At 38.0% G+C, this 16,767-nt stretch overlaps 3 protein-coding genes across 3 annotated transcripts in view; all 3 read left to right on the forward strand.

Annotated features, from left to right (window-relative positions):
• LOC109032971 (small ribosomal subunit protein eS1) overlaps positions 1-16,767 on the forward strand; it is a 248,432-nt gene that overhangs the window by 41,657 nt on the left and 190,008 nt on the right. The gene's annotated exons all lie outside the window — the stretch shown is intronic.
• Positions 1,022-3,301, forward strand: LOC109032230 (uncharacterized). The gene is made up of 2 exons (XM_072302565.1): positions 1,022-1,187; positions 2,846-3,301. Exons 1-2 carry the CDS (start codon positions 1,089-1,091, stop codon positions 3,227-3,229), a joined length of 483 nt encoding a protein of 160 aa, XP_072158666.1. The 5' UTR covers positions 1,022-1,088; the 3' UTR covers positions 3,230-3,301.
• On the forward strand, positions 5,212-15,319 carry LOC140225031 (serine/threonine-protein phosphatase 5-like). The gene is made up of 5 exons (XM_072302441.1): positions 5,212-5,479; positions 7,184-7,315; positions 8,131-8,273; positions 10,001-10,673; positions 12,290-15,319. Exons 1-5 carry the CDS (start codon positions 5,452-5,454, stop codon positions 12,718-12,720), a joined length of 1,407 nt encoding a protein of 468 aa, XP_072158542.1. The 5' UTR covers positions 5,212-5,451; the 3' UTR covers positions 12,721-15,319.

Raw genomic sequence — 16,767 nt, forward strand, 5'->3', positions numbered from 1 at the left:
ACTTGGACACCGTTTTTACCAGATTCGACCAATCAGATCCGTTGGTTTTCGATGGAGCCTTTTTTAGAACCATCTCGCGAGGTGGTACCAAAATCACGCATCAACGTTGCGATTCGTTAGTCACCGAATCGGAAGTTCCGAACTTAAATAGAGTGGCAGCTCGGAGGTTCGGGCACAAAAGTAGTACCGAACCTCTAAATAAAATTCGCATCTTATGGACGTGGAATTATGGCAAAAGGAACTAGAGACGTGTGAGAAAGATGGTTGTGCTCATTTGAGCTGCACAAAAAGCAATGTAAATGTGAGCGTGATTCCTTTTGGCAAAATAGAAAAGTGGGATTTGACATTAAATCAAAAGAAACTAAGCGTCAAAATATGCTAGCTCATGAGCCGTGGGCATATGTGAAAAGAGCGTTCCCGTCCCCGTATCTGCGTCTCAGTCGTCACTGGCCGCTGACGTCACTGGCGCTTTATAATTCCCATTCATTCTTACGGCCCTCAGCTAACGAGCACACTCCTTCTTTCCCGCCCGTTTCTCGCTCCTTTCAGCATAAATATGTCAATATAATGAAAACAACTGCAGGTTTATGTACACACAGTCGATAATATTCAATAATTTCGATGAAGATAAATGAAGTAAAATTTGGGGGGAAAAGTCATGGGCGGGATTGCGAGGGTAAAATTGAACTTGCAGCGTAAGGATCTAGTCATAGAAGTAGGTATAAGTTCTTTAAAAGATTCTTACACTAAACTGTGATAAGGAATGATTACCGAAGCTATGTGCATTTGCCATCCTTCATGCAGCGTCATGTTTGAATTTTCACTTTTTGACTAATCTAGCTGAGAAATTTCAGTGGGATATACCGATACACGCATTAGAATTTTAGTGTACCGGAAATAGAAAAACCTTTGACGTAATTCAAGGTCGAGGCTAATGGAATTGAACCAAAAAACTCTTTTTTGCAATCCTATGAGAGTTAGTAATCATGATAGCTAAATTTTCAGCTTGTGATCACTCGTGATGTGGTAGTTACACGTGTCAATTAAATCGTGCCAAGTTGCAAGCAGAGATTCATCGCACTATAGCTATGAAAATTATATTTACTCGTGTTATTCTTGTGATTTATTTTCTTATACAGTCAGTGTGTTTCGTGGATACTGGAAGGTTGAAAACATGGAAAAAAGAGGTATGCAGGTATACGGTTGTGAAATAGTTAAGGGGCTTGGAGGAAAAAGGGGCAAAGGTAAGTTGAGTCCCAAACGATCTTTTGAGGGTAAGTTGAGTCCCGTCAATTAATCACCCATAGGTAAATTGAGTCCCGTCAAGTAATCCCCTATAGGTAAATTGAGTCCCACTGTATTTGCGTTGGTGAACAGTGAATAGTAGTGGAAATAAATAAAAATACGAAGGCATCGTTAACATCTCCGTCACTTAAAAATGACAAGCCGAAGAAATATTTTAAATAATTGCTGAGTTCAGATCGAGAGTCTTAATACACGGTCGCTAAGCCGCACTTTTGTATGTGGCGCCACCAACTCTGTCCAAGATGAAAGCGACATCCCTTAAGTCTAACATTCGGCCATACTCAACGAGCTGCTTTGTGTATACCTTCTTCGAAGTCCAAAAAAACCTCTTTCGGTTGGAACTTTAAACCTAAATATTCACAGCGCTTGGCGACAAACCGAAGTGCTGTCGCGTACGTATCAGTTTTTTTTTGTCAGGCAATAACAAGAAAACCAATGGAACAAATCGACCTTTGTAGTAACCATGAATCGTGAATACTTGCAGATAAAATTTAAGCTTTTTACAATCACTTAACTTCACAAATATTTACTTCATTTCTTGCCTCTCACGCATACTCTCCCATCCTCACACATACAGTGATAATGCTACCGGAACTCAATTTACGTACCACCAATTAGGAGTCGGGACTCAATTTACCTTTTCCCCCAATGACCTCAATGCATTGGGACTCAACTTACATTCGTCCGGAAAAAGCGCATACGTGCAATTTTTGTTATTTTTAGAATTTGCTACGAGTCGAGAAATACGTCTAAAAATGCACTTATACGCTTTGTCCTCCAAGCCCTTTAATTGAGCCTTAGACAGATCCATCCTAGTACAGCACAATGCATCATAAAGCATCAACACGATAAACATGTTAGCAACGTGGAGTCTAATTTTAACAGAGTCTAAAATTTTAGGTTGAAACTGGAGTTCCCCGTTCTGGCAGAAATACAAATTTCATTCAAACATAAACTTAACTTTGTTATGGCATTTGAGTCTTAAGATAAACACAAACGTGTCATCAGGACGATACAGCGGATTGCTTAAAAAGCGTAGGTTTTATAACAATGAAATTCCCATCGGTGTGATTTGTGTCAATTGATTGATTTGGTCAATTTCTATGGCAATTTTAGGCAGTTTGGCAGTTTGTTTGACAATTTTACTATCAATTCTATGTTAGATATTAATGTGATTTTACGATCATGGACCATCATAGCCGCCAAAAAATTTTGAGAGTGCAACAACACAATTCTGCCCTACTAAGGTAAATCGCCATATGAGCCTTTAGGCGTTGCCAAATTGCCTTTGATAAAATACGAATTTCCTGGTAAACTTATGAGTGTTTTTCTTCCAATTTTCAGATGATTTTGCTAATTCCACCGAAAAGTCCTGAACATTTAAGAGAAAATATTCATAACTTTCCTATAATATGAACATTTTATCGAAGGAAATTTGGCAACTCTCGAATGCTCATATGGCGTTCTTCCTTAGCACGGCAGAATAAAAGCCGCAATTTCTTTTTCTCCGTTACGTTCTGACTGCCACCTTTCTTTTTAGGTACACGCAAAAAAACTGAATGACGACAGCAAGTACTACCCGGCGGCCCGGGCAAAGCTGCGAGATATCGATTCCCAGAACCTGTGTGCAAAAGACGACCCCAAAATGACAAGAAGCCACTTCCGCTGGTGGTACCTATACTATGACAAATTGCCAGGGCTCAAGGACTGTCAGTTAGCCATGGAGCTCATGAACTTCCTACCGGGGAAGGAGCGGGTCATTGACGAGATTGCCACAAAGGCCGAGTGTCGGACGCCTAAAGACAATCCACTGGGTCCAAAGAAGTGTCATCTGTATACGCGCCCCTGGTTTAGACGTTTCACCGGGGACAACCTCGACGATCCATGGACGCCGCTTCACATCCATAACTTAGAGAAGAGCTAATTGAAAGGATGAAGTCTGGAGCAAAAATGTGACAGAGTCTGGCAGATTGTGCTTTTAAGTGGATACCTCAATTCTTTTAATAATACTCTCATGAACTTTGTGTCAAAGTTTCAAGCAATGCCTAGTCTGCACTGAAAAACGATGTATGTGCGTTTCGAAGTGAATCCGATTGTGCCAAATGATGCAGAAGCAACATCTCTAAAACGTGGTATTGGTGTCTCATCCCTCAATCCGCCACCACAAGGCAAATTTTGTCTGACTCAGTCACAAACATTTTAAGGACGTCACGTTTGCGGTTCAATTCCATGGCTTCGTAAATCAATATGCACTTTTTATTCCAAATTTGTATTCCAAAATTTTCGCAGAATACTCGCATACCATATTCTACTATGAAAAATTTGTGTTGAAATTTAACGAGAACTGAGGTCCCTTTTCCCGCGGAAGACATTTATTCATGTGCGATCTTTTAACACACCACTCACGATCAGAATAGAATAATTCTATTTTTACAGACAATTTGGTTGCTGAGCAAGCAAAAAGCTCAAAGTTCAAGATCCCTGACTTGAGTCGAAAACATGCATCGTCAAACGTTCGAGATTTTTTTACCACAAAATACTTGATCTACCTCTACGGAACTTTGTTTAACAATAACCCCAAGCTGTCAACAAGCTGCAGCACCTTGTCGCATGACCACGGAGTGAGATTTCGACGTGTCGATAGACGTAATAGCATTTATCGTTTACTCTCTCGTTGACGTAATATCCAGACTACAGCAAGTTTTAACGGCAAATTGTCTCGTTAAAAGTTGTCGCGCTCTTATCCATAAATATGCTTCAACTTTGTTGGAACGTTAACGCTATGTGTTCTGGTTTAGATGCGTTCCTTAGTTTATATTTGCACACAAATCAAACGCAAAATCCCGGTGGGTTGTTTATTTCTGGTCAAAATAACGCTATTTACAGTCAGGTTAAAGGATTTCTTATTTCTTCTCGTCGATGGTTTAAGTACAAAGCCACGTCTCTCTACTGCAGGGTTTCAAAATGTCCTCTTCTATTATATTTTTTGAGGAAAAAAAAACCAACTTTATACCTTAAAATATTTACAGAATTGAAGAAGAAGAAAAATGGAGAAGGAAAATCAAGGGAGTTTTTGATGAAATATGTTGAGAAGTTTTCAAAGGAAACCATCAAGCATGACAAGAAGTCTGCAACGTCGTAAACGGAGGAACGTTTTTTCGCACTTTGGTCATTGATATACCAAATTTGTTACTGGACTAAAGTTTATGATGGGAGCCTTTCATCAATATTCATGAACAGGACTGCTCCGAACTTTTAAAATTCAAGGAATTAGGTCAAAGTAACATAAGCACCTTCTCAAATAATATTTCCTGATATTTTCCCAAATCTATTTTCCTCTTAGTGCCTGCGAAAAAAAATTACTTAACCATAGACTTTTGAGGGTATATTTATCAGAGGCACCCCAGAGCCTCATTGCACCTGGGGATATTATTAGGAGAGATAATTTTGCCGAAAAACTGAAATTGAAATCCTCAAATAGAAAACACTCCAGCAGTCTCTTAAAGCCAAATTTGCCAGTGATTTGATTATTTTTATGCTAATATAGGATGTAAAATAGTATTAAAATGATGAATTTTATTATTAAAGTGTTGCACATAGGTTAACTCTTCCTGCCATCGTTAAATCACCCTTGGATAGATATACCTATTTCCAAGTCATTTACTTCAGGTAAATTTCAGCATCCGTTTTCCCATTGAGGAATATGAATTTTATCTCAGCTGTTTTAGTAAGCGTTACTTTTGAGTTAATAGACGACATGAAAAAGGTCATCTATGAGAATTCTGCCTTCTTTGTCCTTAACCTATAATTATTTGTGTTTTTTTCACGCTATTCAGGTGATTGCCCTACTGCTTAGTTTTATCAATTCTCGCGTCATTATGGACGAAAGTACATACTTAAACCTATGATTCTATACGCACGTGATTAAGGTGTTCATTTTACTGGAACGGTGCGTATGCAGTAGTTTTTAAAAGAGTGAATCGATGAATGCATAACAGAAAGCAATCCCAAGACTTTAACTTTCGATTTTTTCAATGTTTTAAAAATATTTGAGCTCATAAAGTGGAAATATTAAACTCAATACGCTGGGCGTTAGCTCTTCTGAAAGACATTTCAGCTTTGCAATTTTCGCCTGCTAAAAAATAAATGTTTGTTCGTACATTCCACGTGTTCGGTAAGTCAAAACAAACTTTCTGCCACTTTCTACATAAATTCAATCTATGTTACTTGACTACGTCAATGACTTGGATTAAAAATATAAATCATACTTTCTTCCAACTTACTTTCACATTCAAAAGATGCAACTTATATATAATTGGGACCTGAAAAAATTAAGGCAAAATAACTAGTATGTAAATTTACTTGAAAAATCAGAGGAAAATCCTTGATTTACAGGAGTAGAATTGTTCTAAGACAAGCTTAAGAGAAAATAATTTGTTTTGCCGGGTAGTAGTTTATCTTGAAAAATCTCTAGAATATGTAGTCCAGGCGCCTGGTAGCTAAAAATGAGGCTACCTGGAATTTTGGGTACACAGCGATTTTTTTGGCTTACTTTATGTTTTTTGGGTCGCTGAATCCGAATCTGAAGTTTCCGCACGCGTATCTGGTGAGCATTTTCCGCTATTTTGAAAAAATGGCCTAAAAAGGCCTTTTTTTGCGGTTTTTTTGATATAGCGGCTACGGATGAGGAAAAGTCCCGGATTTAGCTAATGTTTTGAATAGCTGACAAAATTTGGAAGAAAATGGTATATGAATATGCTAGGTTTGCTCAAAAATTGAGGAACCTCGGATTTCGGAACTATAGAACGCTTCGGAACTTGGCTGACCGCGGCGAGCCGGATCGCGCGTTGACGGGTGCGCCGCGAAAACGTGAATAGGCGCGATGTTCACGATGCTGTATCTTCCTCAATTTTTAAGCAAACCTAACATATGTATACACCATTTTCTTCCAAATTATGTCAGCTATTCAAAACATTAGCTAAATCCGGGACTTTTCCTCATCCGTAGCCGCTATATCAAAAAAACCGCAAAAAAAGGCCTTTTTAGGCCATTTTTTCAAAATAGCGGAAAATGCTCACCAGATACGCGTGCGGAAACTTCAGATTCGGATTCAGCGACCCAAAAAACATAAAGTAGGCCAAAAAAATCGCTGTGTACCCAAAATTCCAGGTAGACTTACCAGGCGCCTGGACTAATGGGACAGTTTATGTTATGGTAGGTATTGAAAATTATCGAGGCAACTGTACATGAAACTACCTAAACCTGCAAAATGCATTCGGCTAAATTCACCAAGAAAATGAAAGATAACGTTAGGTATTGTCACAGCGTCTGAAGTCCGTGAGCTTGCTTTGAAAGTGATTTTTAGAGGATCTGTAAATCTCGGATTACTGAGGTTACTGAGAAAACTCTTGAAACATAATCTATCAACTAAAATTGATGACCGCACAGTCAAAAAGTATCAATTTCTTGAAGTCTTAAGGAGGAAGTGTATTCTATTGGTTTCATAGGAATAGGAATACACATACATAAAGCCGCTGTCACAGCGCAGCCTCGCGCTCTGTTACGCCCAATCGCCATTGCCTCATATCCTCCCAGATATCATCAGGCACCAGGTGCCAATGAATTGCCCGACGATCTCTAGGAATAGGAATAACTATCAAAATATGTATGATACTCAGGACTTCATCCCACTTAATCGATTAACACGATGACCTGAATAAGTGACGTTGGTCGTATGTGTTGGGCTTGAGGGTGGTATAGGGGTATCCCAAGAGTATTGTAAGATACTATCGTATAATATATCTGTCGAGGTTAGGCGATTATAGCTTTCAATAATATCACGTCCATACCTCAATTACGTTATATTTTGAATTTACAGGAAATAATTCCAGATTTATTGTTCATTTGACTCTTCTTTGCTTCATCTTTACCGTCAAACCGAATATTGGAATCGAAAGAGAAAAACTACATGTTCAAGGAACCCTAGATGCTGTTGACATTAACGCAATAGGTGAGAAATTATTTTTTATTAAAAAAGTAATAGGAAATATATTGACATCGCGTTTGAAGTTCTTCCAAAGTCAGTACGTAGTTCAAAATCTAAATTTATTTCTATGAAATAATATTTTTTTACCATTAAAGCAGCATTTCAATCTACTTTAATCATTAGATCACAATAACGGAATCAAAGAAAAATAAAACGTACTGAACGTGAACATTTTACACTTCTTGAAAACTGTCACATCTTTGTGGCATTTGTTGCCCTTTTAAAACCTTTAAAACTTGGAAGTATATTAACCCATATGTGCCTAAAACTATTTTTTTTTAAAATTTATTTTTATTTTACTTGTTGTTTTTGACGCTTTGTAGACAGGGTAAACACGTGTTGAGGCACAACAAAAATAAAATAGGCTTACCTATATCCCAGGCATGGATCATCCTGTGTTGAGCACATGAAATTCCCTAATTTACCCTAACACTAGAAGTCAAAAACTGCGAAGGGTCGTTAACGACCCAATGGGCGTATGTGGGTTTTGCAATGGAATTCTCATATTTTTTCAATATTCATAAAGTCAGACGATATGGAGCAAAACCAATTATTCCGTGAGAAAAAAACAAAATATGGTTAGGTAAAATTAACCCTTTTACAGTAGGTCCTTTTTCTTGAATTTAGATTGAGCTTAAAGCATAACACATGGTAATTATCATGTTTTCTTTCGCGGACTTGTATTTCTACTTATAGAGCTCCATTCATCAGTTCTTGACTTTTCACGTAAAGTTCCCCAGCTTTTACATTTTTTCTTTTCATGTTTTATCAATCAACAGAGATCGAAGCTAACTACACGGGACCTAAGTTGGAAGATGGGAAGATCACACTCAACTTTATGAACGATTTGGTGGAATTTTTCAGAGGAAGCAGTTTAGAAAGTAAACAATGGAGTGTTTTGCATCGAAAATATACTTTTTTGGTCAGTATATGATGTAAGTAGGTTATCATTTATTTCCTTTTAAATTTTTCCCCCTTATAAAATTGAAAAGAATGAACGTGAGGGACTATTGGAACGATTAAACTTCAAAAATGGGGTCGTAAATCTGATATTGAGATTTCGACAAAATTCTCCCTGTAATGTCCCAAGGAGTTAGTTGAAAGCGGCTCAATATTTATGATACGCCATGCAGCCCGTAAGAACATGTATTAATCCGGCAGATCCTTGTACAGTGATCCTTGTAGTGAACATGTCAAATTAAAATTTCAAATAGAACTTTCTTGCATCTGCATTTTTGAGCTGCTAACTCCAAACCGCCTTAATTCCTGTTAGATTTGACATTTCAGGGCATTTCTGATTCTGAAAGTTTTAAGAACACACCTCCATGCATGGATTAAAAATCCCTGGTAAAAATTGGCGATAAGAGCTGCGTTTCAAAATACCATAGGAATTCTTACAGCCGGCTAAAGAAGGCTACAGAAAATCATACAGCTGGCTGTAGAATGCGGAGAAAATCATACGGCCAGGCTATACGAAGCGATAACAAATTATGCAGCCGGGCTATAGTTCCTGTAGCCGGGCTTTACACTTATCGCCTGGCTGTTGCTTTTTCGCCATCGATTATAAAAGGCTATAAGAAATTGTGTAGAAATTCGTGCGCTTTGGAAATCATTAAGTTTGATATGGAACCACCTTAATATTTACAAAACATACGTTATATTTTCCTTTAATACATATTTTTTTTCATCAATTAAAACGAGAATAATCCATACAGGATGTGCAAACATTTCAAAATCATGAGTTGAATGACGCTGACTCCGCCAGATTAAATATTAGAGCCTAACTCAAAGCGGAGCGGCGGCGCACTGGCGCCTACAAACCTAGCAGGGATACTTCACGCATTGCGCAACGCGTGAAGTATCCCTGTTATGTTTGTAGGCGCCAATGCGCGTTTCGAGCTGGCTGCCCGCCTGCCGCATCGCAGCGTGCCACGGCGTTTGAAGCAACTATTTCACACCAGAGGTATTGCACAGTATCATACGAAACTGAAGGCGCTCTAATATATTAGGGATGGCAGGCATCCATCAAAAGTACGGAGCTTTAATTGCAAAATAAATCAAGATACTACGGCCCAAAAAGAGAGCAGTGGTCCAAAAACTCACCAAGTCCTAGCATCCGTAGTTAGTGACGTTTAGCATACACTTTATCGCCTAGCTGTGAGTTGCTTAATCGCCATCGGCTATAAAAGGCTGTAAGAAATTGTGTAGCCGGCTATAGAGGCTATTGGAAATCTTACAGCCGGCCGTAGGTCTATGGTATTTTGGGACACAGATTCTACTGCCATTTTTTACCAGGGATAACTTGATAATGAGCTCTGTGTGGTTTGATGTCCCTTTTCTATATACTCGGTGGTCAGTTCATCACATGTATTCATGCATTTTCAATGAAAAGACAACATGAATGAACTCGTTCCATCATTAATGATAAAATAAAATCGTAAACAAGAATGATGGAGAAAAAGGAATCGGCGCTTTTTATTTTAATGTAACTATCATGCAGGAACCATCCTTCCTATAGTCAATAATTCGATAAAGTAAGTAATTTAAAAAAATTGGATGTAGAGAATTATTGGATTCTGTTGTAAAAAGAAGTTTTTGAGGTATTTAATTGTGTGTATACTTATTTACCTAATCACTTTTTTCCTTCAGATTCTGAGGCAAATACGTGACTACTTCAAGATACAACCATCACTGATAGAACTTAAATTACCCACAAATGGAAAAATTACGGTTTGTGGAGACATTCACGGTAACTTAGAGGACTTACTTCATATATTTGACATGAATGGTCTCCCTTCTCCAGAAAACTATTACTTATTCAACGGCAACTTTGTGAACAGACAACCTCTTTCAGTAGAATGTGCACTGATCTATTTTGGCTATAAATTGCTCTACCCTGGTGCTTTTTTCATCAACCGCGGCAATCATGAGGACATTAAGGAATCCTTAAAACAATACGGTCTCGCCGAAGAAATACAGACGAAGTATCCGGAAAATGAAAAAATATTGCATGGATTTTGGGAAGTGTTCCAGTGGCTGCCACTTGCACATTTAATCAGCGCTAAAATTGCTGTTAAATCAGAAGACACTAGCTCTTGTCAAAAGGAAAATTTCATCGGAAAATACATTGACAAGGGCCACAGATTCTACAAAAAAATACTGAACAAGTGGCTCAACCCTTTTAACTGGTCTGGCGCGTGCGCTCCGACACATGGAAGAGTTTTGGTTATCCACGGTGGATTGCCCTCAAAGGGAAACGTGACCCTAGAGGACATCAAGCAAATTAAACGAGGCTGTGATGCTCTTGATGCTGGACACACATGTGAGTTGAAACTTTAACTTTAGCACGAGAGCCACGTCACCATTGGCGACTCATTTCATAAAGATTTTCGAAATGCTTACTACCCCATTTGAACTTAATATTGGTGAATTGGGGGTACGTCCCTTCGCCGCCGCACGGCCCAATCCCCTGAGAGCACTTCGCGCGGGCTTTGTGCACTGAAAAAAAATTCTCGGCGTTTTTACCACGGTCCGTTGGTACCTTTACCATCTCACTTTTTTACCAATTATTGGTAATTTTACCAAGAGAGACTGGTAAGCTTACCTAAAAACCGGTATTTTTACTGTTTTTTCAGGTAAGAATACCTTTTTTATTGGTAATCAATTCCCTGTAACTTTGCCATTTTATCTCGGTAATTCTACCACAGTCGATAAAAAATATTGGCGTTTTTACCAAGGTCCAGTAAAATTACCGAGAAAGTTCAATAATTTTACCGAGATTTCTCGGTAAAATTACCAATTCCATAAATGGCAATTCCACCAAGAAAAAACTGGGATCAAATAGAACCCTTAATTCTTCGTAATTTTACCCTTTTCTTAGTAAATACACCGAGATTTTTGTTGCAGTGCGAGCTCCTCGTGGAGCGAGCTCATAGGGGGAATAACGCGTACCAATAGCCGTAAAAATCATGCAAAGGGCCCGGTAGATTTTGGAGCAATCTGTGATAAAGAATGGAAATTTACATTGTTGCAATGAAAAATTTCGCAACTCTATCTCGTGATAAAAATAATTCTGGGTCACATTTCTAAAATTTAAAAATAAAGGGCTCAGTTAGGGACTATCGTCCGTCGATAGCCGCGAATCATGAACTGCAACAAAAATTGAAAATTGAAGGGGTTAGAGAGCGTATAGTAATGATACTTTACACGTATGCCAGTTGCAATTTGAAATTTCCGAGAAAATAGTTCAGCATTCTTCTTTGAGCAAAACACTTATTTTAAGAATGCATGATAATTAATTTTGATAAAATTTATTTATCTCGTATTAAATATGATGATTTTGTGACTTAAATAAAATATGGCAGGAAATTTACAATAATCAAGATCCGTGTTCAAAATTCTGTAATAGAGTTCTTTTATGAATTATTCCCCATGCTTGATAGAAGTGGCCCGGCCTTCCCGTGCCCCCATAAATTGAGAGAAAGTCTACGGGACTTAAGTTCCAGGGCCTTGGTCCAAGAGGAAACTTTTAGTTTGCCATCGGCAAGACACCAAGAAGTTAATCTATGTGACCGAAGTTTTCATGTTTTTCTCTAAATAGGGAGACCAAAAACAGTCAATACTTTTACAAGGCTGCAGTCACAAAAAAAACTTGCCTCACACAAACTCACCCCTTAAGGAGACCGCCTGTAAAAGAACCCAGTAAAGCTTATCTCCTGCGTTCACAATATAGTATGTCGAAAACTTAAAAGAATTTCGGCTCTACAAGTAGGTACCAAAAATACTATGTACTGGATTTGGCTAATTGTGAGATATCAAAACGTTACACGCAGTATCACAAAACGCTTCTTCGAACTCAAACTATCAGTTTTCTTAAACACAGGGTGCTTCCTCTCTTAAAAAGTGACCACAAAGTTTAATAATTATTTTTACTTTCAGCGTTGATGTTCGATATACTGTGGTCCGATCCCGGCCGGTTAGATGGCGTACACCAAAACAAATTGCGCTACGCCTCCATCCAATTCGGACCAAATGTCACCGAGTCATTCTGTGAGCGCAACAAAATTGACTTCATTATACGATCACACATAGCTTTGCCCGATGGCTACCACGTCGAGCACAACGGCCGCATCGTTACAGTATTTTCTACCGCGAATCACCACACTGAAAACCCAGGTGCCATAGTAGTTTTGGAGTCTTCCTCATTGGAACCAAGATTTACAACTTTCGCCCGCGGGACTTACTTGAAACAATGCAACACCACTGGCCGTGTGTTTACACTTACTCGTTGGTCGGATAAGAAAAACATTAGAGTCGGGAGGTATTGGACGAGCAGTGCTGATCCCACGAGAGGAGGCCAACGAGGCTGAAAACCAACAGGGAGCAATATTCAGCTTAATTTTAATGCTTTAATGCAGGACGGCTTGCTGCAAGAGGTGAATAAAGCTGTTCGGGAATTACTGGCCACCTACTTAAACAGTAAGCAATGCAAAGCAGTTTCTCACTATCACTCGTCCTCGCATAGGTAGTAATTATTGGTTTCGAAAGTTAATAGATTTTAAATCAACCCATTACATGAGCTGTATTAGGAAATTTTTAAAATCCGTTGATATGGGCGGTCCAGAAGTTTCCTCGATTTGGCGCTATATTCTCAGTATTTTTATGTAATTATGTGTACATTCATTTTTTTGAAGAAATTATGCGTGCTAGACAATCAAATCTCAAAAACTTCATTAAAGGAACAATCAAATTGGGGGAATTCTGATCCCTAACTTCAAATCCCTTTCAGTTTTTCCAGCTTTCATTCTATTTAAAATTCAAATTGTCAAAACTTGAGGGCCCTGTATGGTACTTTAATGTGGGGAATCAGCTCTTTGGGATCGGCAGACCGATGTTTGTGGCGTATGCAAGATGTCGGCTCGGAAAATGTGTGTCCTTATTGCAATGTATAAAAATACATAGATGTGTTTTATTTATTTATCTTTTTTTTGAGGGAGACTTACCATAAATTCAAGACAAGTTGTTGACAGGCGTCCTTTTTGAAAAATTGATTACGAGCAAAGAATTTCAACGTTGCAATCGTAGATATGCGATTCTATTTTATCTCATCTATCGTCACAACTTTTTGGACGCAACGATATAATGATATTTCTCTCAACGGGTCTGAGGTCTAATGTTTGTACATTCACATAAATCCAGACTTAAAGCTGTAACTAGCCACTACCTTTCCTTTTTCTTTGTAAAATAAACACGCGTTACGCCGTGACGTCCTCCTTTTTTGCTAATTGCGTGGGACTCACATCATCTGCGGTAACTTATGTTAAGAACGTGTCACCTCGCCCCTATCGTTAAGCGAGAGGAAGAAGTTCGAGGGTGCCTTCAATTTCTTATGTATGCAGCAACGTCATCGTCTGAGCACGAATAGTTGTATCAAGGCTTTAGTGCAGGTAAGCATTATTCGCATCTCTTGACCAAGTCGCCAACGCGAGGTGCCTCGTTATCCTAGATTAAATGAAGATTGAACTATAAAAATTTTGCTAAGAGTGCCGTCTGAAAATGAATTCTACAACTTATAATATTACGCTTCATTGCGTTCGAGAAATGATTTTCTTTCATCCACGCGATCGCTGCAATTTCGGAGCTCCTCTGTCGATAATTTTTACACCATGCAAACTTTTCAGAACAACTCGCTCCACAAATTATGTAATCAGACTATTAGGGAAAACCAAGGCTCATTGCATGACATCTGCGTCAAACTTAGGCGGTCTTTATCCATGGACAATTAAAACCAATTAGAAGAACACTGCGACGGCAGTGTTTACGGTACGCGGTCATTGCTGTTGTAAATGTCCACACTGCACAAAACAAACGGAAAACTGTTGCCGAATTGCTATTGTAAATAAAGTCGACACAGTTTAACACAAAATTGGAAAAACTTGTGCAAAATTGTACAAAATTAATTAGGTAATTTATGAATTAAGCAAGAAAAAAAAAACACTTAAAAAATGTGACCCAAACTGTACGTAATAAGGTACCAAAGTTGCATGGAAACAGCACTAATTATACCACCTTGTTGCATGGATTAAGTATATTTAAATATTATTTTAAGTTTTGTGTGTGTACCTATGAAATTGTGTCGCTAGCATGACTAGCGTTATCGTTTGTTCGTTCGTTCGTTCGTTCGTTCGTTTGTTTCTTAGGTGATCGATAGGAATATGTTCCATAAAATTTTAAGACCTGCTTATCAGAAAGTCCTGGCCAATGCATAACTGTAAATGAAGGGCTTGGAGGACAAGGCGCATAAGTGCAGTTTTTGCTATTTCAAGAAATACGTATTTGAAGTTCCGAAATTACATGGATACATAACCCTAGTCTGCCTGACTGGGGTCAGATTGACCCCACGGGAGTTTCAACTCTTTGCCATTTCTCGTGGTATGCACGAAATTTTTTGTCCTTCACTAATAGCTCTGCAAAAACATCTAGGAACACGATTTTGAAGGGGGGGAAAAAAAAAAAATGTGCATGAGAGATCAAAAAATTCACGAGTACCCCTAGAAAGCCTGAGCGGGGTCAGATATCCTTATAACATATATTTTACCATTTAGCATCACAAAAGCTTACTTTGAAGGTGTATTCATTTTTCTCTTATTAATTTTTTTCAGAAACTTATAAAACAAGCAAAATTTTTCAGATTTTTTTCGTTTTCAGTATTTAGTAGCCCTATGATTTTTTTTTCTCATGCTGAGAACAACATGGCAACATGTGTATGATAAAATAGTTGCATACCCTGCGCCGTGTTTTTTAAAACTTAGATATGCTTTATGGTTAAGGCCTGTAAGGTTAGTGCACTGATATTAACTAAAAACATGAAAAAAAAACATAGCTAACTAATTGATTTTCAGCTGGGGTCAAATTGACCCCGCTCAGGCTTTCTCGTTGGTTCAGAGGCTCAGGCAGACTAGGGTTAAACGGGGGAAAGAAATTTCTAACTGACTTTTTTATGCTTGGAAATTGAAATTTGGGGACGGATTTTTCACAGAATATGCTTTAAGACTAGTATTAATTGAAATCATAAACATCTATTTCTTTAAAAAAACTTTACTTATGCGCCTTTTCCTCCAAGCCCTTCAAATAATCTATGTAAAAAGAGAGCTGATAATAAATTGATATCTTTAAAGTTTCCTATTTTGTTTTACTTTTATGTGCTAATACTAAGCCTCAAGAATGAGTTTGTGGCCCACATGAAAATAAAGTAAAATAATTAAATTTTTACAAATGTAAAGCTGTTCAAAAATCTCCTCGAGCACATCGAATAAGATTGAAACCCACTCCCTGGCACAAAATTTGCGTAGTCCATATCACGCAATTTTGAACTTCCCGCGATCGTGAGCGCACTATTTTTTCATCGTAGGCAACCAGGTTTGCCCGAAGAGAAATGTACGAAAACTTCACCTCAGTGTGATACACAATCTCGCGAGCTGTTATTGATCTTTTACACTCGTGATTGCATGCGTTTCAAAGCATTCGTTTTCGCCTTCTTCTCTAATGTAATGAGAGAACAAATCCTTAAAATGACAAAAATTACTCATGCATGGAAAATATTAATAAAATTTTACGAGTTTTAAGATAGACTTTCTAACATCGCTTTCTAGGCAAGCCTACTTACGTAAATTTAAAAACGCGTGATATGGACAACGCAAACTGTTCGTTAAGGCGTAAATATTAGAAATATTTTGATATGCTTATTGTGCGCTTCGTGCAATTTTTATTCTGAGCAGTTTATTCATTTATTTGTATATCTTTTGTGCAAAACACACTGGGGAACCCAACTTTATTTTAAATAAAAATCCTTTTAAACCGGGACATTGGAACAAGGCTAACTCTTATAAATCTACAGGGGGACTCTAAAATTTTTCTTTCAAAAGTAATAATTGAGCTCCTTACCTAACGTGGTATACCATTTGAATTATCATATTGTCATTCTCACGTCAGATTCTATACACCAAGATTTTCCTTTGCTTAAACTTGAAAAAAATAAACGTGTTTGTGCTAGATATGCATTCGGAAAAAGATGGACCTAACAAATAACATCTGCCATCTCTTTATCAGTCAAGTCCGTAGATACAAAAACTCAAAGATTTTTCCCATCACTGAATATTTTATCTTCATTTATAATAAATATTTGTGTTTATGCATTTTATCTGTTTGTCAACGTTCGGTGGATTCAAACATTGTTTGGAGCCGTATGGGGAAGGAATCGCAGAATGGGGAAGCTCTACGAAGTTGTCTAATTTACGTAGACTTATTGTGAAGGGAGAACGTTCATGAATCCTTTTTTTTCTGGCGATCACGTGACTTCCGACTTTTCTTGTCGATCAAAATATCTGATGTCCCTACGCCAAATCAGAGTTCTAGAT

The sequence above is a fragment of the Bemisia tabaci genome, chromosome 7 (assembly GCF_918797505.1).
Source record: "Bemisia tabaci chromosome 7, PGI_BMITA_v3".
NCBI classification, from domain to species: domain Eukaryota; kingdom Metazoa; phylum Arthropoda; class Insecta; order Hemiptera; family Aleyrodidae; genus Bemisia; species Bemisia tabaci.

Excerpts from the sequence above, each read along its gene's own strand:
- LOC109032230 (XM_072302565.1), top strand. The coding sequence starts at position 1,089 with ATGAAAATTATATTTACTCGTGTTATTCTTGTGATTTATTTTCTTATA. Across the intron at positions 1,188-2,845 it reads TGAAAACATGGAAAAAAGAG|GTACACGCAAAAAAACTGAA; the intron begins GTATGCAGGTAT and ends CTTTCTTTTTAG.
- LOC140225031 (XM_072302441.1), top strand. The coding sequence starts at position 5,452 with ATGTTTGTTCGTACATTCCACGTGTTCG. Across the intron at positions 5,480-7,183 it reads TCGTACATTCCACGTGTTCG|GAAATAATTCCAGATTTATT; the intron begins GTAAGTCAAAAC and ends TTGAATTTACAG. Across the intron at positions 7,316-8,130 it reads TGTTGACATTAACGCAATAG|AGATCGAAGCTAACTACACG; the intron begins GTGAGAAATTAT and ends ATCAATCAACAG.